General features: G+C 55.5%; 1 protein-coding gene across 10 annotated transcripts in view; it reads left to right on the top strand.

Moving 5' to 3' along the window:
* Positions 1-2,761: 2,761 nt before the first annotated feature.
* Positions 2,762-18,560, top strand: part of PRELID3A (PRELI domain containing 3A) — a 28,638-nt gene continuing 12,839 nt past the window's right edge. Inside the window, exons 1-8 of one of the 10 annotated variants that reach the window (XM_070050520.1) lie at positions 3,496-3,558; positions 4,348-4,440; positions 9,277-9,445; positions 10,130-10,219; positions 14,291-14,361; positions 14,472-14,574; positions 16,004-16,225; positions 16,509-17,975. In XM_070050520.1, the coding sequence (XP_069906621.1) occupies positions 9,308-9,445; positions 10,130-10,219; positions 14,291-14,361; positions 14,472-14,574; positions 16,004-16,057 (456 nt within the window). In that variant the 5' untranslated portion in view covers positions 3,496-3,558; positions 4,348-4,440; positions 9,277-9,307 and the 3' untranslated portion in view covers positions 16,058-16,225; positions 16,509-17,975. Of the gene's footprint in view, positions 2,909-3,441; positions 3,559-4,347; positions 4,441-6,259; positions 8,639-9,276; positions 9,493-9,590; positions 10,269-14,290; positions 14,362-14,471; positions 14,575-16,003; positions 16,226-16,508; positions 17,976-18,560 lie in introns of those variants that run through there. The other 9 variants (XM_070050521.1, XM_017343995.3, XM_070050514.1 and 6 more) reach the window with 9 other exon arrangements.

Raw genomic sequence — 18,560 nt, forward strand, 5'->3', positions numbered from 1 at the left:
TGGGTCTCCGCATGTTCTCCTGTCTCTCCCTGAAAGATGCTTCCAGGACAGCCCAGAGGAGGGCACAGGGGCGGAGGGAACTGCCTGGCGAGCGTCTGGCACATCACTGTGCTGGTGTGCACAGGAAACACCATTGGCCGCATTGGCAGGGGGCCGGATGTGTTTGAGATAGCGGGGCTCCGTGAGCACACGCATTTCCTGGAGAGTGTACTGTACCTCACGTTTCTGCCCCCCACCCCCGACAAGAGATACCACGTGGGGGTCCGAGATGGGGCCCAAGTCTTCCTTTCTTGCTGCTGGTGCGGCACCTGCTCCCAGACCACGCCAGGAGGGACAGAGAGCGGAACAGTGAGGGATGAGGGCGGAAGGAGGACTTGGACAGAACACACAGATACCAGTGTGGGGTGCCGGGGTGTGACTGTCCCTCACCCATTCCTTGCCTGCCTACAACGTTCCTGACGCAACAAGGAGAAGGGCATAGCTCCTGATTTCCAAAGCTTTTTGGCCCAGTAAAATCAGCCAACAGAGAGCTTTTCTGCCTTCAGGCAAGCTGACGAGTGTCTATTATGGCCTATTAAAGAGCTCTTTAGATTTGAGCCATCGAACTGGCAGAACCAGATTTGGGAAGTTATCCCAAGAGTGCTGGTCTTGCTGGTCTCTAATCGCGGCTCTGCTACGGCCTCGCTGTGTGTTCTTGGACGAGTTACTTGCTCTTTGTGTGCCTTGGTCCCCCTGCCTATAGAAGGAGGCTCATAATAGGCTCATTCGCAGGATTGGTCTGAGTAGGAAAGGAGCCACTGCTCCGTGGGGTGTGCCTGGTCCAGAGTCAGACGCCTCTCAGGGCTTTTCATTGCCATCACCATCATTCTAGTGAGGCTGCGAGAACAAAGCCTCCAGGTTTGGGGGTCAGCATCCTTCTAGGAGGTGACCCCAGGGAAGTTTGCAGAGATGCTGGCACCCTCTGATGTTGCACTGTCTCCTCTTTAGAAAAGAAAGGGCTGGGCGTTATCACTGTGGCGCAGCATGTAATCCACTGCCTGTGATGCCAGCATCCCGTACGGGCACCGGTTTGTGTCCCGGCTGCACAACTTCTGATCCAGCTCCCTGTTAATGCGCCTGGGAAACCAGCAGAAGATGGCCCAAGTGCTTGGACCCCTGAACCCACGGGGGAGACCCAGAAGAAGCTCCTAGCTACTGGCTTTGACCTGGCCCAGCCCTGGCTGCTACGGCTATTTGGAGAGTGAACCAGCGAATGGAAGATCTCTCTGTCTCTGTCTCTCCTATGTGTAACTCTTTCAAATAAATAAAAAAATCTCAAAAAAAAAAAAAAAAAAGGGAAAGAAACAAAGGGCTCGGGATGGTTCGATGGTTCTCTAGCTGGTCTGAGCTGGCTGCCTGGGGACAAGTGATCTACAAATACCAGTGGACACTGATGTTCCTGTACTGATCTCACTCCTCACAGCAGAAGGCCCCAGTGGCTATTAGCATCCTTGCTTGACAGCTGTGGAAACTGAGGTTGGGTCAAATTATTCCTCTGTCCAGAGCATAATAAACGGTAAGACCAGGCTCAGGAGTCAGATAGACTTTGAATTCCAGGTCAGCCAATCCCAAGCTCTGTGACCTGGGACCGGTTTGCTCCCTCTATGTTTTTACCCTAAATACAGGGCATAGCTCAGGGCTTGCACACAGGAGCTAGCCAGCAACTGGCCCAGGGATCACGGTGAGTCACCACAGCATGGTGGGCAGAGGGGCCTTAGCTGGCAGTCTTTGGGGGAAGCCTGGTTTGCTTGTTTATGAAACGGAAAAGAACAGACCTTGCTAGACAATGAATGATAAGGCGAAAGGCACAGGTGGTAAACAGCCCATGTGGGTAGGTGGTGGAGCCAGCATCCTACTGGGTCTGCTGGCCGACACCGCGTGCCCTTCCCACGCCGCTGACTCATTGCACAAATACGCACTGGACACCCACTGGGCACCAGGCACGGCTTCAGGTCCTGGGATCCAGCAGTGAGGTAAACAGGGCCCTGCCCAGTGCTGCTGGCACTCTGCTCAGCAGTTGTGTCTCACTTCCTTGCACTTTGTGGTGGTACATGGTAGATATAAATTTCAAAGGCAAAAACAACAACAACAACAACCACCCAAAAACAAAAAAAAAAATGAAATTCTCCCCTGGAGTAAAAATGAAAAGGATCCCTTTCCCTTCCTTCCCTGAGTTACTTAAAGAAACGTAACTGCAAGCTGCTGTTCTGACACGTATGCACTGTTGTTTTAAGATTGATTTCTGTATTTGAAAGGCAGAGTTACAGAGGGAGAAGGAGAGGCAGAGAGAGAGGTCTTCCACCTACTGATTCACCCTGCAAATGGCTGCAACAACCAGGGCTGGGCCAGGCCAAAGCCAGGAGCCAGGAGCTTCTTCCAGGTTTCCCACGTGGGTAGCAGGGGTCCAAGCACTTGGTCCAAAGCACTTGCTGCTTTCCCAGGTGCACTAGCAGGGAGCTGGATCAGAAGCAGAGCAGCCAGGACTCGAACTGGTGCCCACGTGGGATGCAGGCACTGCAGGCTGTGGCTTTTAACCCACTGAACCACAGAGCCGACCCCATAGGCGCTGTTTTTAAAGGCCAAGTAAGCCCCCTTTCTAGTTTATAAACCAGGAATATTTTTTTCCCTCCAGGCTTTGGGAGCCGCCTCTTGTAAATGCCATTACCAAGGAAGATGGCAGCCCCACCTCCCGAGGTCCCAGGGAGGGAAGGGACCCAGCACCAAGGTCCTGCCAGGCTGCAATTTGCAAACCCCTTCTGTTGCCAAGATTCGAGAAACGTCCCTTGTCAGCAAAGAAGAGACAGAGCACGCAGCCACAGCAGACCAGGTTTACTCAGAAGAGCGAAGTCCGGAAGGGGCTCAGTCCCAGGTGAACACACAGCAGAGAGGGGGCCGCTCCCTTAGCGGCTTCTACGGTGCAAAGGGGCGGGAAGGGGCTTGGGGGTCTGAGCTAAAGCTGGGCTGCGCGATGACAGGGTGAGCTGGGAGGGGTTTGTGCTGAAGCTGAGGCTGGACCCTGAGGGTGAGCTGCCGAGTGGCGTGCGCGGGGTGGCGGGGAGCCTGGGGGAGTGGAGAGAGCAACCTCCTCCTCCTTAGCCGACCGCCTGTGGTGCGCCCCGCATTCTGGTTACAGCTTAGCTACCCGCGCTCTGTTTCCTTTCTCTTTACCCCTGTGGGGAGGTCCTCCAGCAGGACTGGCATTTTTGGTTTTCACGATACTGCCCAAGCGGAAACCGCGCAGCCGGAAAGGCTCTGGGAGAAAGTGGACGAGCTGGGAACGAGCCCCCAGGCCCCATATTTACAGCCGCGCAAGTCACTGCGAACCTCACAGCGGCCGCCCGCATCCCTATTTTTAGCCTCCGCAGCCAGCGGATCACGTGGCCGGAGGGCGGTGCCTGCGCACGCCCCGCCCACTCCCCACCCCCCGCCCCCCGCTCCCGATGCCCGGTCCAGAGCGGCTCCGAGCGCGCGCCCTGCGGCCGCGACGATGAAGATCTGGAGCTCGGAGCACGTGTTCGGGTGAGGCCGGGCCGCGGGCCGCGGTGGGCTTTCTGCCGACACCGGCTTCTGTTCCTGAGCCCCGCTGGGTCTGCCCCGCAGAGGCCGCTCCCACCTCGGGACCCGCAGCCCTGAGGGATGGTAGTCTGCGGGCGGGGGACTCGCTGCTGCGGGGCGAGCGCACGGGGGAGGCGGAGCTGGCCGGTCCGGGCTGCCTGGGCCTACTGGCGGAGGAGGGCGGTGCGAGGGGTGGGGTCCGGGCAGGCGTCGTCCCCAACGGGGGCGGGCTGAGACCTGGGTGCACTGTGCTGCGTGCTGGGGCTAGGGGCTAGGGGGTCTCCTGAGCTGGTACGGGCCTGCGGATGTCATGCAGTGCCGGCGATCTGAGCCTTGGGGCTGTTTTCTGAAGGGTCCGCAGCCCGTGATGGCCCCGGAGGGAGCTGAGTGGGAAGAAGGCACCTAGGGGACCTTGGCCTTGAATTTCCTTGTAGGCCTCCAGGCCGTCCAGGCCATCCAGACCTAAGTGATGCCTCCTCTCAATCTGATCCATGGCGCTCCAAGATTACCCTTTAAGATTTTTCAGCATTTCATTTCCGGGAGGGAAAAAAAAAAACCAACTTCACAAAATGGAAGGATCCTTTGGCTTTTTAAATGTAAAATTAATATCAGCTGGTTTCAAAACCTCTGAATTTTTAAATTTATTTTTATTTGAGAGACACAGACCAAATCCAGGAGCCTGGATTTCCACCGGGGTCTCCCATGTGGGTGCAGGTGCCCAAGGACTTGGGTCATCTTCAGTTGCTTTCCCAGGCCATAGCAGAGAGCTGGATCAGAAGTGGAGCAGCCGGGACTCAAACCAGCGCCCAAATGGGATGCCGGCACTGCAGGTGGCAGCTTTACCTGGTACGCCACAGCACTGGCCCCATCAGTACATTTCTGAGAACTGTCCATAGTGAGATAGAGGTCTATGCAAATGTATACATAGATCACAATAGCTGGGTGACATTCCGTTGCATGAATGTGCCACAGTTTGCCCTTTCTCTTGTTGAAAGGACATCAGGGTTCCCCCTTCTTACAGAGCACGCTGCAGTGGCCAGCGTCGCGCGCGGGCGCAATGTGTGTGTGTGTGTGTGTGTATGGGTCAAAGGCCCAGGGACGCCAGCAGATCTCAAGCTGTTCAGCCCCAATACCTCTTTGCATTCTTGTAAGATGTTGGACACCCCAGACAGTTTTGGTTTATGTAGATGACACCTATCATTATTTACCATAGTAGACAAGTTATTTATTCATGAACATTAAAAATAATGAGCCTATTATTTTAACACACTATTTTTAGGTTTTAAAAAACTCTCTTTCCCCCAAAGTAGCACTTGGCTTGTGATGTCTGGCTTGCTAGAAGACAGCTTAGTTTTCACACCTCTGTCTGCATTCAGTGCTTTGTAATACAGGTTTATGGTTTCGGTTGAAGGCTGTGTAGGCTCCAGCCCCACACAGCCACGTTGTTGGCAGAGGTGTGTTTTAATAGTCTCTTCTGTGGGTGCTCTTGCTACTATGACAAAAGGAGTGGTGACCTTTTTATTTATTTATTTATTTGAAAAGCAGAGTTACGGGGAGCTGGAGGGGGGAGTTCTTTCACTCCCCAAATGGCCACAATTTCTGGAGCTGGGCCAGGAGCCAGGAGCTTCTTCCTGGTCTCCCACATGGGTGCTGGGGCCCAAGCGCTTGGGCCATCTTCTGCTGCTTCCCCTGGTGCATTAGCTGGGAGCTGGATCCAAAGTGGAGCAGCTGGGACCCAAACCCGCACACATATGGGATGTCAGCATTGCAGGCAGCGGCCCAACCCACTGTGCCCCAACTCCGGCCCTGAGTGGTAACTTTTTTTTTGGACAGGCAGAGTGGACAGTGAGAGAGAGAGACAGAGAGAAAGGTCTTCCTTTGCCATTGGTTCACCCTCCAATGGCCGCCGCAGCCGGCGCGCTGTGGCCGGCTCATCGCGCTGATCCGAAGCCAGGAGCCAGGTGCTTCTCCTGGTCTCCCATGCGGGTGCAGGGCCCAAGTACTTGGGCCATCCTCCACTGCACTCCCGGGCCACAGCAGAGAGCTGCACTGGAAGAAGAGTAACCGGGACAGAATCCGGCCCCCCGACCGGGACTAGAACCCGGTGTGCTGGTGCCGCAGGCGGAGGATTAGCCTATTGAGCCGCGGTGCCGGCCCAGTTACTTCTTAAATTGGTTGTAACATAAACTCTGAGACCCTAATGAGTATTGAGCTGTCACTTCAATGAATACTCGTTGGCCTGTGTTGTGCTCTGAGCGAGTTTGCCAGGTCTGCTTTCGCGACATCCTGCACTGGTCATTTGGAATCCATGTGTTCACCGAGTTTGCAGTCTGGGGCAGTCTTCAGGGTCCTGGTAGTGGATCCAAGTTTTCTAAAATCCCAATATTCTAGAATCGAAGGCCCAGATTCAATCTTTGGCAGCAAATACCGTGAGTTGTCCTTGAAGTATCACTGGTTAATTTTTCTGGAAAATGCTGCCGTAGAAGTGCTCTGTTTCTGCATTGTTCTTCCAGGCGGGGGCCTGGTGGGTGGCAAGCACAGTGCCCTGGGGCGGCCAAGAACTTGCTTCCAGCAGAAGCCTGTTGCCTCTCACACAGTATCAAAGAGGAGAGTCCTCAGGGTCAAGTGCAACTAAAACTGACAATTTTACCTTTTCATCCTGTAGACTCAGGAGAGGAACCCGTGGCCAAGCTGTGATTTGGAGCCTGCCTCGATTGCCCCGGGGGCGCTGGTGTAAATGTCAATGCCCTGGGAAGGCCAGTAGCCTCAGGCTAGGAACTGCTGAGCCCTTTATCTTGTCTGTGTCTGCCTACATCTTCAAGCCAAAAATCTCTTTATTATGTACCTTTTAGAAATATGGGGCCAGTGCCGTGGTACAGTGGGTTAAAGCCCCAGGCAGGCTGCTCCTCTTCTGATCCAGCTCTCTGGTATGGCCTGGGAAAGTAGTGGAAGATGGCAGAAGTTCTTGAGCCCCTGCATCCGCGTGGGAGACTAGGAAGAAGCTCCTGGCTCCTGGCTTCAGATGCGCCCAGCTCTGGAATGGAAGAGGCTCTGCCTCTCTTTGTAACTCTTTCAAATAAATAAAATAAATCTTTAAACAAAATTTAGTAATATGCAAGAGCGGTCGGACTAGGATTTTGTTTTTAAAGACATTATTTGTGTGAGAGTAGAGTTACAGAGAGAGGGAGAGACACAGAGAAAGATCTGCCATCCACTGGTTCACTCCCCAAAAGGCCGCAATGGCTGAAGCTGGGCTAATCCAAAGCCAGGAGCCAGGAGCTTCTTCCGGGTCTTCCATGTGGGTGCAGGGGCCCAAGGACTTGGGCCATCTTCTACTGCTTTCTAAGACCATAGCAGAGAACTGGATCAGAAGAGGAGCAGCCGGAACTCGAAATGGTACCCATGTGGGATGCTGGCGCCGCAGGTGGAGGCTTAGCCCACTCCACCACAGCACCGGCCCCTGGACTAGGATATTGAGTGGCTGCTGCCATGGCCCAGGTTATCCTCCAGCAGCCTGTCTGGGCTCAGCCGTGGCCGTACCCACTTCCCTTCCCCTAATGCTAGACATAGACTCCTCCTGTGCCATCTTCCTGACAGCTGCAGGTGCGTAAGGAAGCCTGCAGGGGCGGGAGCAGACATCCACGCTGGGTGGCGGTACAGGCTTCTCTTCTGCCTGCTGGGGACAAGTTCAGACTCCGGTGGTCCTGGCGCAATGCGAGGGACTGATCCTGGGTAGACCTTTCTCTGCCCCTTCTTTGAATTCCTGAATCTGTCTGAAGTACTCACAGGTGTGGGGGTGTGTCCATTCTCATCCTTCTAGGTAAACAGAAGTGCTGGTGACCATTTAGTGTCCACCCACGGGGCACGCCTTCCTGTTTCCCACACCTTTTCCACCGCCTGATGCAGCCAGGCTTGTTGGGATTTGCCACTTGAGTGGGTGTCAGGCTGTTTTCTGCAACCATGGTGTGTGCCACAGCCTTAGGCTCTTGCGTGTAAAAGATGGCACAGTGCTGTGTGCCCTTTCCCTCCATTCGTCTTCGATGTCAGTGTGAATGTGTGTGGTCATCCTGCACTTGTCAGTGGAATTACAATGTGCATATTGTAAGCACTTTGTATTGAGCTTCAGTCATCAGCTGGAAAGATCCAAGACTTTTTTTTATGTGTGTGTGTGTGTGTGTGTGCATATATAAAAGAAACAGATAGGGGCTGGCATTGTGGTGCAGCAGGTTAAGCTGTCTCTCATGACGCCAGCATCCCATATCAGTGCTGGGTTGAGTTCTGGCTGTTTTGCTTCTGATCCAGCTTCCTGCTAGTGTGCCTGGGAAGGCAGCGGATGATGGCTCAAGTGCTTGGGCCCCTGCCACCCATGTGGGAAGCCAGGATGGAGTTCCTGGCTCCTGGCTTCAAACTGGCCTAGTCCTGGGTGTTGCAGCTAGTTGGGAAGTAAACTAGCAGGTGGAAGCTCTCTCTTTGTCTCTCCCCTTCTCTCTGATGCTCAGTCTTCCAAATAAATATTTAAAAAATCCAGATAAGCCCAGTGCAGATACTGCTCAACACTTACACAGTTTTAAGCTTAATTTTAGAAGGCATAGCCTATTGTGCCTTAAGTACTGGTTTTTGTGGGAAGAAGCCCAGGGAACTTAACCTGGAAGTCCCCCAGCAGGATCCTTTCTGCTGTTCGTGTATCTCTAGATTCCCCTCCCTTCCTTCCTTAGATCTGGGATCGACTATGCCCTCTGGGTGTTCCTCCCTTAGCTCAGAGAAGACAAGACTGGACTCTTCTCTGTGCTACATGGTGATCAGGACCGGCCACATCCCTGTGGGTTCACCCCTTGTTGTTAAAGCAGCAGACACAGTGACTCAGCAGCCTGATTCCACAGTGTGGAAAACTGAGCCTAAGCTTTTCTGGTTGAGGAGAGGGAAGTTTAGACCCTCACAATGTAGAGGCTGCCAGATGTCTTAGAATAAGTGAGGAGACCCGCTTACCACTGGCCACTGCTGCTGCCAACTTCTTCACCTAGGACAAGAGTTTTATGATGATAAGGTAAATTACTGGTCACTTGGTTCTATTAAAAATGACATCAGGGGAGCGGGCATTTGGCCTAGGGGTTAAGACACCCATGTCCCACATCAGAGAACCTGGGTTTGGTTCAGGGTTCCAGCTGCTGAGTCCAGCTTGCTGTAATGAGCACCCTGTGATGGCTCAAGCACTTGGGTCCTTGCCACCCATCGGCGAAACCCAGATCGAGTTCCCGGCTCCTGGCTCCTGGCTGTGGCCTGCCCCAGTGTAACCTATGGCAGGCATTTGGGGAATAAACTAACAGATGGGAGATCTCTTTCTGTCTGCCTTTCAAATAAATAATACTAATAAATTTTGAAAAAAACACTGTCAAAAAAAAAGCACATCAGAACCAAGTGATTGGGCTCCAGCCACCCACGTAGAACTGGATTGGATTCCCACCGTGAGAGAGTCTGCTTGCTTGTAGACTGTGGGGCCAGGGGAGGGGGGGGGCGCTGGCTGGCAGCACCCTGGCCTGTGGAAGAGAATATCTCTTTCTGGGCCCACAGGGGCAACAGGCGGCGCTGCGGGTGGGTCTGGCAAAGGGCGCCGGGCAGACTGCTGTGTTCAGGGTTCTGTGGTGCAAGCATTGCCCTTGCTTTCCACTGCGTTCTCCCCCGCAGCCACCCATGGGACACCGTGATCAAGGCTGCCATGCGGAAGTACCCGAACCCGATGAACCCGTGCGTGGTGGGCGTGGACGTGCTGGAGCGCGGTGTGGACGGCCGGGGGCGGCTGCACAGCCTGCGCCTGCTCAGCACCGAGTGGGGACTGCCCAGCCTCGTGCGAGCGGTGAGCCTGCAGGAGCCCGGCGGTGTCCAGGCCGGTCGCTCTCCGAGGTGCTGGGGGTTGGGGCTTCCACACAGAAATGAGGGTGGGGCGCCACATTCAGCCCCTAGCAGCTTTGTGCCTCAGTGCCACCAGGGAGCCCTGAGAGTGTAAATGTGAGGACAACCCTGCCCCGCCCACACACTCCCCGACTTCCCCTCCGTGTGGAGCCCGGGTCCTTGCACGGGTGTCAGGCCCGGGGTCTCTCTGGACCCCTCTTCTTGACCCTTCCCGGTTCCTGGACCTTGGCACGCAGTCTCCTGCATCAGGGCCTGGTCCTCCTGGCCTGACCTCCCCCACAGTCCCTTCCTGGGGGTGGTTCTCTGCCCAGCACCACCCTGTGTAGGGGCGTCCCCGGCCCCTGTCTCACATACATGCCCCGGCTCCCCAGCCCTCACCTGATTGTTCACCGAATGGTTTTGGGTAAAGCTTGCATCGCCGTCTTGCACCAGCTGGGGCTGAGCTCCTTCATTTGTTCCAAGCATAGCACCTGAGGACGGGTCTTGTCTCTTCCGTCCAGTGTGGCAGCCCCGGCCCCATCACTGATGAATACCCAAGTGAGCGGTTACCACAAATGGAGTGGTGCTGTTTGATGGTGTGAAATGGAATGTTGCCCTGTCACTCTGCCAGTTTCGCTTTGTTTTGTAGATTTTGGGAACCAGTAGGACTTTGACATACATCAAAGAGCATTCTGTTGTGGATCCAGCGGAAAAGAAAATGGAACTTTGTTCCACCAATGTAAGCAATGGCCTAAGATGAGAAAGGCGCTTAGTGTTTCTTGGTGATGGTGCGTAATGCCTTCACTTGATTTGATTTCCAGCCTGCCTCTGATCTAAGTGATTACTTGTTTTTTAAATAGAAAAATGACTTTATTTAGCAGTATTGTATTTATCTTTTTATTCAAGTGTAAAAACATAGAGAAAAATGTACATAACGATAGATTGTTAGAAAGTGCACACACGGGGGCTGGCACTGTGGCGTAGTGGGTAAAGCCACCTGCAGTGCTGGCATCCCATATCAACGCTGGTTCTAGTCCTTGCTGCTCTCCTTCCGATCCAGCTCTCTGCTATGGCCTGGGAAAGCAGTAGAAGATGGCCCAAGTCCTTAGGCCCCTGCACCTGTGTGGGAAACCTGGAAGAAGCTCCTGGCTTCTGGCTTTGGATTAGCCCAGCTCCTGCTGTTGCAGCCATTTGGGGACTAAACCAGTAGATGGAAGACCTCTCTCTGTGTCTCTCTGTAACTCTGCCTTTCAAATAAATAAATCTTTAAAAAAGAAAAGAAAAAAAGAAAGTACACACACTGTGGAACCAGCAGGCAGGTCCAGCCACAGAATGTGGCCAGCTCCCCCAAGGGGCACTGATCCCCCCCCACACCCCACCCCGTAGCCACTGTACTGATTCCCAGCAGCAGAGATGACTTGAACAATCATTTAAAATTTATTTATTTACTTATTTGTGTTTACTTGAAAGAGAAAGAGATCTTTCATCTGTTGGTTCACTCCCCAAATGCCCCCAACAACCAGGGCTGGGCCAGGCTGAAACCAGGAGCCTGGAACTCATTCTAGGTTTTTCACTTGGGTGGCAAGGGTCTAGATACTTACACCATAGCCTGCGGACTCCCAGGCTGTACACTGGCAGGAAGCTGGAACCGGCTGTGGAGCTGGGATTCTGATATGGTATCTGATACAGGAATTCTGAGCAGCGCCCTTACTGCTGTGTCAAATGCCTATCCCTTGAGCATTTTTTTTTTTTTTTTTGACAGGCAGAGTGGACAGTGAGAGAGAGAGAAAGGGAGAAAGGTCTTCCTTTGCCGTTGGTTCACCCTCCAATGGCCGCCGCGGCTGGCGCGCTGCGGCCGGCGCACCGCGCTGATCCGATGGCAGGAGCCAGGAGCCAGGTGCTTCTCCTGGTCTCCCATGGGGTGCAGGGCCCAAGCACTTGGGCCATCCTCCACTGCACTCCCTGGCCACAGCAGAGAGCTGGCCTGGAAGAGGGGCAACCGGGACAGAATCCGGCACCCCGACCGGGACTAGAACCTGGTGTGCCGGCGCCGCTAGGCGGAGGATTAGCCTAGTGAGCAGCGGCGCCGGCCGAGCATTTTTTTTTTTTTTTTAAGATTTATTTACTTACTTGAGAGGCAGAGTTACAGTGAGAGGGAGAGACAGAGAGAAAAGTCTTCCATCCACTGGTTCATTCCCCAAATGGCTGCAATAGTTGGGGCTGGGCCAGACCAAAGCTAGGACCCAGGAGATTCATCTGAGTCTCTGACATGGGGGCAGGGGTCTGAGCACTTGGGCCAGCCTCTGCTGCCTTCCCAGACGCATTAGCAGGGAGCTGAATTGGAAGTGGAGCAGCCAGGGCTCAAACTGGTGCCCATATGGGATGCTGGCCCCTCAGGTGGGGTTTACCTGCTACACCACAGCGCTGGCCCTGGGCAGTCATTTTTAAAGCCACTTTCCCCCCTTCACTTCTCTCAATTAAAGAACGTATATTGGCCTTTTGTGGATCCAAAGAGCATGTTGGGAACCACGCGAGGGCTAGGAAAATGGTTCATTTCCTAAAATATTCTTTATTTTAAATAGACATAGGAATGAGCAAATGTGGGTGAAATCCTAACAGTGCCTGTGCAGGGCTTTTCCCTCTTTCACGAGTCCCCCTCATCTGGCCACCTGCTTTGTCCCCAGCACCATGGCACTGGTTCGAGTCATTGTTCATGTGTTGGTTCCAGCAGCAGTGTCAGGCCTACCATGAGCCAGAAGCCAGGCGTTGTCCTAGTGCTAGGAAAGTCAGCAACTGGAAGGTGTCTGGCCTCGCTGTTAGGGTCCCATGGGTGGACAGAGTTAGACCACGCAGACGGTGAGGAGAGGCATCCCGAAGCTGCCACTCGGAACCTCACGGGGAGCTAACAGGGAGGCTGGGCTTGCAGATGCCAGGATTTTCAGAGAGACTAGCAGTGGCCCCTTGAACCTGAGGGTGCGTGGGCCACTCAGAGGGCCGCAAGCCTCGTGGTCTCTCAGAGACCAAGAAGAAGGTGGAGTGTGTGGCGGCGGCAGGGGTGTGTGTGTGTGTGTGTGTGGAGGCTGGAGGGGGCAGGGACAGAATCACAGAGGGCAGAGGAACTGACCCCTGTGTGTGCAGTGGCAGCCATTGCATGTTGGTTACAGGAAGAAGGTGACATAACTGGATTGTGTGTTGGGACTGCCCTCCTGGTGGCCTTGTGGAGAGAGGCTGGAGGTGTCGGGACCTCAGCTGGAAGGGTCAGTAGGGCGGTGGTATTGCGGCAGTGCAGGTGACAGGAAGCAGGAGGTGGCCTGGGGGTGTGGACAGCTAGTGACTGCGGAGGGACACCTGGGGAGCAAGGGAGCAGGAGGGGCCGCAGTGTGACTCCGCTCCCTGATGTGGGCACCAGGCTGAGTGGGGGGCTGTCCTGGATTGGAGAAGAGAGTGGTAGGATTTGATGTCGTGAGTGTGAAGGCCCTGCAGGATGACTGTGCATAGCAGGTAGCAGAGTCTAGGTCTGCAGCTGAGGGTGGGAGGGACCTGGGCCTGGGGTGGCAGCAGTGCTCCCAGTAGCCCCAGGGACACTCCCTCCTCCCAGCAGCTTTAGTGGGACCAGTGTCTAAGACAGAAATGGAGCTCTTGCCCGTGAGGGTGTCTCTGATCCTTGAAGAGGCTTTGAGGACCAGTGGCTCAGCCCCTAGCCAGAGCTTCCAGGCTGTCGGTGCTGTGGGTATACGCCCTGCCCAGTGCAATGCGCCCCCTGCCCTGCCCTGTCCTGGACCCTCGTCCCAGCAATCCTGCTGCTGAAGTTACAAGGAGGCAGTTTGGGTCAAAGTGGAGAGCCGGGACTCGAACTGGTGCTCCTATTGGATGTGTTTCTGGCAGCATGCCAGAACAGATGTTGTTTCTGTACCTGCTATGCCACAGCTCTTGCCCATGATTCAGCTCCCTGCTAATGCACCTGGGGAGGCAGTCAAAGATGGCCCAAGATTTTGGGCCTTGTACCCATGTGGGAGACCAGAATGGTGTTCCAGGCTTCTGGCTTCAGCCTGGCTCAGCCATGGTCATTGCAGCTATTTGGGGAGTGAACCAGCAGATGAAAGAGCTCTTTCAGTCTCTCCTCTCTCTTTCAGATAAATAAAGTCTTTAAAAAATAAAATAAAAACATCCTGTTCCCCAGTCACACTCGCCACTTCTCAGGTGTGGATGAGCTGCGTGTGTGTGTGTGCGTGCGTGTGTGTGCGTATGTGTGTGTGTGCACTGCATCTGGCTGCACAGGAGCAGGGCGTTGCCAGCACAGAAACTCTAGCTTGGGTGGTGCGGTCCTAGAGCTCCAGCTTGTAAATTGGCTTTAACAGACGATAAAATGCACAGGAGACATTAGACTGTTCACAGGAAGCCATGCTGCGGGGGACCAGACCCCCTGCAGTCTTTGTGAACTCCGTCTATCTGTCCAGTCCTCAGGATGATGCTCCAACACCAGGCTCTGGCACCGGTGGGGCTTGGAAAGCTTTCTGCCCCTTTATGTGGATCCTGGGGACTGTTTTGTCCTTTACCTTGAAAGTTGCTGTGACAGCTGGATCCCTGCTTAGGGGTGGGCATGGGGAATGATAAGAGGGCAGGTGACTGTCCGCTAAGCTCTGGTTTCCCTAGAACTGAATATGGTGGCACCTCCTGTGCCTAAAGGTGTCTTCTGTGCTGACCCCAATAAGTGCTCATTTGGGGGTGGACAACTAGGGGCGGTGGGTTGGGAAGAGACTCAAGTGCAATAGAACCTAAAGCCATTGTTTCTTTCCCTTTTTTTTTTAAGATCACACTCACAAATTTGGTGTCAGTTAATGAGAGGTTGGTGTATACACCCCACCCAGAGAACCCTGACATGTGAGCCATCTCCTCCTGGGCTTGCTGCATTGAACAACAAGGGGGAGGGCAGGGCGGGGCCGCCCCTCTCCCAGGCCTGGTCAGCCCCTTCACTTCTTGTACTTCCGCAGGACCGTGCTCACACAAGAAGCCATTATCACCGTGAAGGGCATTAGCCTTGGCAGCTACCTGGAAAGTTTAATGGCCAACACGATATCGTCCAATGCAAAGAAGGTGAGTGCCTTGGTCCTAGCTGCCCTGTGTGTGATTCGGATGGAAGGAGTCAGATGAAGTGGCAGTTAGCTCTCCTGAGTCTTCCTGAGCGCTGGGACTGTCAGCCTGGAGCTGAGCTTTTAATGCCACATCCGAGCTCATAACGCTACAGTTAGTGTGAAAAGGCCCTGGCTAGGGAAGCCAAGGGAGCTTGAGGGTTACTACTGCCCTTCTCAGCAAAAGCATGAGGTGGGCCTGGAGCAAAAACCTGGCCAAGAGCCCAAGGAGCAGAGAGGCTCAGGAACCAAGCCAAGTAGACCACAGCTTTGGAGAGAGAAGAGGCATTCTCTGCCTGGGCTCTCAGGAGCTTGGTGTTCCACAGGCATCAAGTGGTTTAGCAGAGCTCCCCACTGGCATGAGTTGACGGGGAGAGGAGGAAGGATGGATGGCAGGAAGCTGGCCATGGGCTGGCTCCATGGGTGCCGGGTCACTGGTGCGGAGGCAGACACTGACAGTCTGGGTTGCTGTCCCCTCTACAGAGTTGATGGCAGAGGCCTGAGTGTTTGGCAGACACGAGCCTCTCACTCCGGGAGGTGCTGCTCGCCCGGGCAGGGCCTCAGCTCGGTGCTTCCTGCACCTCCCGCTGCATGACCTCCCCTTAGCCTCTGCCCCTCCTGCTCTCCTTTCTTTGGTCAAGAGTGGAGCTTTGTTTCCAGGACGGCGGCTGAAGCCTGAGGCTGCCCTTCCTTCCCTCCTTGCCTCTGTGCTAAGTGGCCACCTGCTGGCACCTGGTGACGACTCGTGCCCGGCTGGTCACCGGGTGAAGAGCCAGTCTAACCAAGTATGCGGGAAAACCCAGATCTGAGAAACTTGGGCAGCAATGAGCTTGGCCCAGGTGTGGCCACAGAGGCCACACACAGCAGCCCTCGCAGGGGAGGCAGAATCCTGACCGTCTTGAAGGTTGCGGGGCTTGGCTTAGGGCCCTTGGTGTCTGCTGCGCAAGATTCTTTTGGAGGACGTGAGTACTTGGTGAGGCCAGAGCCTCCGCAGCTGACTTATGAGAAGAAATCAGAGTAAAGGCTGAGGCTCTCTTTGCTTATCCCAGGCTTAAGAGCGCAGCCCTGCCTGCCGCCCGCAGAGGACAGGAGCCATCCAGTAGCTGGAGTCCCTGTTTGACGTCACCTCTCTTGCTGTGGTTGGAGCAGGAGATGGGATGGAGGTGCAGGTGGAGGTGTCGGCCTGGTGCTTGCCTGCGGCCCGGACTTCGGGGAGTTAGGATGGGGACCTCTGTGCTCTGCTGAGGGGCCGGGTTGGTTTGCTAAGGCAATGGGGCCCCTGCGGCAGCTGGAGGAGCAGCCTGCCCCTGGGACCAGCTGCTCATCCGGGGCCCTGTGCGGTGCTTCCCGGCTGCGGTGTCCCCCCACGTCGCCGTCTTTCTGTGTTGTTGCAGGGGTGGGCCGCTATTGAGTGGATAATTGAAAACTCTGAGAGCGCTGTGAGCTAACGGCGGCCGCACCGGGCTCGTGGGATAAGCGGCGGTAACTACGGCGCGGTTGAGCGGGGCAGGACGTTGGCAAGATCGCCGCTGCGGGCGTGGGCTGTGGGCTGGGCGGACGTGGAAGCCACGCGGCTGCATGCTGGCCTCCAGCCTGGGCTCCTTGGTGTCTGCCAGGTGAGACAAGCCCCTGGGCGCATCCTCTTAGTCCTTCCCCGGTCCATGGCAGGGTTCGTTTTCTGCGGAAGCTGGAGCTGTGCCCTAGCATCAGAAGAAGGCGGCCCAGTGGCTCCCGCCGGCCCTTCCGAGGCCTTGGGTGCCAGAACGTTCCTCCTAACTGGTGCACAGCCAGAAGCTTCCGTCGGGAGGCCCAGAGAGTGTTCTAGACTGATCTGATGGGTGGGGTGCGGCGGTTTCATTTTGAGCAAATTCGCACGTGTGCCCCTCTCTTCACCCGCAGCAAGCCAGAGCTCAGCCACGTGGCCAGCGCTGGCCACATCCTCTTAGTAGCCAAAGCCATTCCTGGCGTTTACTGGAGCTTCCCGACCACTCCTTGGTTTCCTCGGGCCCCAGCGGCCGGACGGTCAGCAGGGAATCAACGCGATTGGGCAGCCTCACCTCGGGGGTCTTCCTGCTTCAGGAGGAAACGCCTTTCGGTGCCCGCTCTGTGTCAGGGCTCCTCGCCCTCCTGCCTGGGAGCTCCGTGTCCCTGTTGGGCGCTATGCAGGGCTGCCCTGGGCCCCGCGTCCCACCGACTGTCTGCCCCCGCGCGCATGCACTCACTCGACCCGAGTCAGCAAATGCACTGGGCGGCGGATGGCGCCCACCTCATGGGACGGAAGGAAAGCAAGCCTAATGCAGCGAGTGTGGCTGTGGAGAGGGGTCTGTCTGCTGGCGTCGCCTGTCCTGTGGTCATGTCCTCCCCCCCGGGGGTCCTGCAGGGCGACCTCCCAGGTCGTGGGCGCCACCCTAGGACCGGCGAAGGCTCCGCCGTCAGGAGGACAAGGCCGCACAGCCCCCCCGCCCGCCGATCCTGTGCGGGGACCCCGACCCTGCACCGCTGCCTGGACGGATTGCTCTCCAACCTTTGCCTGCTCTGCCCCGCCTCTTTTCTGCCAACTCTTGGGATCTTGCTAAAGGACATCTCTGCCCCCTCAGCTGACGCCATGTGACCCGTTCCCCCCGCTTGTGCTGCCACAGTCCGTACTTTGCAACGCAGTGGCTTCCTGCCTTCCTCTGTGCCCCTCACAGTCCCCTTGCTCAGACTCTGTTGAGACTGAGGTACCCACGGGAGTGAGCCCTGAGTGGGGAGCCAGCTGCCTGCCCCCCTGTCGGGGGCCTTGTGGCCCGCCGCCTTCTCCCGGCATCCCTGTAAATCTCTTTCTATTGGTTCCGTTTCTGACAAGACTCCTCCGCCCCTTGGGGAGCAGGGAGGGGCCCCAGGGCCTGCTTGCCCTTTCTGCCAGCTGGGGAGGACCCCCGCCTGCCTGTCCCCTGCCTCGCTTGGGGCAGGCTGGGCCTAGGGGCCCGCGACTGCCTTCCCTATGGCACCCAGCAGCCTCTGCATTCCAGCGGCACCTGCTGGCTTGCAGTTGCTGAGGCCTCTTAAGTTCCTGAAATTTCTATTCCCTGTTTGTCTCGTGGCAGTTTTGGGGCATTTTTGAGCGACAAAGGCAAAAAAAGTCTTTTTTCCATGATTTTAAAATAAAAAATGTTTAAAACAGCATTAATTTAAAGAAAAATACAAAACAATACATATTTATGGTAAAAAAAAAAAAGTGCAGGTGTCTGCTGAGGAGTGAGGGCCCCTCTCCTCAGCCGACTGCTCTGTTTTGCAAAGCCTTCAGGAATGCCCTATGCGTGGGAAAGTGTCGCTGTGGTTTTTTCTCTTCCTTCCATTATTAAATTCAGATGGGATTGTACTGTGTATTCCGTTTCGTGTCTTTTTCCCTGCTGTTGCACCGCTCTGTCTCCAAGAGCCCCTCTGGAGGAGCAGCCACATAGCACCCGAGAGTCAGTGGCCGAGGACACCCACGGCTCCTCCCTCGCTCACAGGGTGTTGGGGTCTGCCGGGCCTCCAGGAGGCAGTGGGCCCATTGGGGATTCCCTGGGCCACCAGCCATCCCCTAGACGCCATCTCTAGTGGCCAGCCACCTCTTACACTGCTTGTGTCGAGGGAGCTGGGACTTCATGGAGGTAGTGTAAAAGTTGTCACGGGGCTGGTACTCGGCCTGGCCCACCTTGCAGTGCCTGGGTTGATTCCTGGCTCCCGCTCCTGACTCCAGCTTCCTGCTAACACAGACCTTGGGAGGCAGGTGACAGCTCAAGTAACTGGGTCTCTACCATCCTGAGGAAGACCTGGATGGAGTTTCCAGCTCCTGGCTTTGGCCTGGCCCAGCCTTGGCCTTTGCAGGGGTCTGGGGAGTGAATCAGCGGATGGGAAATCTTTCTGTCTCTCTGCTTATGAAATTATGAGACGACTCACACAGCTGGTTCTGTTCTACAGGGAGAC

Source organism: Oryctolagus cuniculus, chromosome 10 (assembly GCF_964237555.1).
Source record: "Oryctolagus cuniculus chromosome 10, mOryCun1.1, whole genome shotgun sequence".
NCBI classification, from domain to species: domain Eukaryota; kingdom Metazoa; phylum Chordata; class Mammalia; order Lagomorpha; family Leporidae; genus Oryctolagus; species Oryctolagus cuniculus.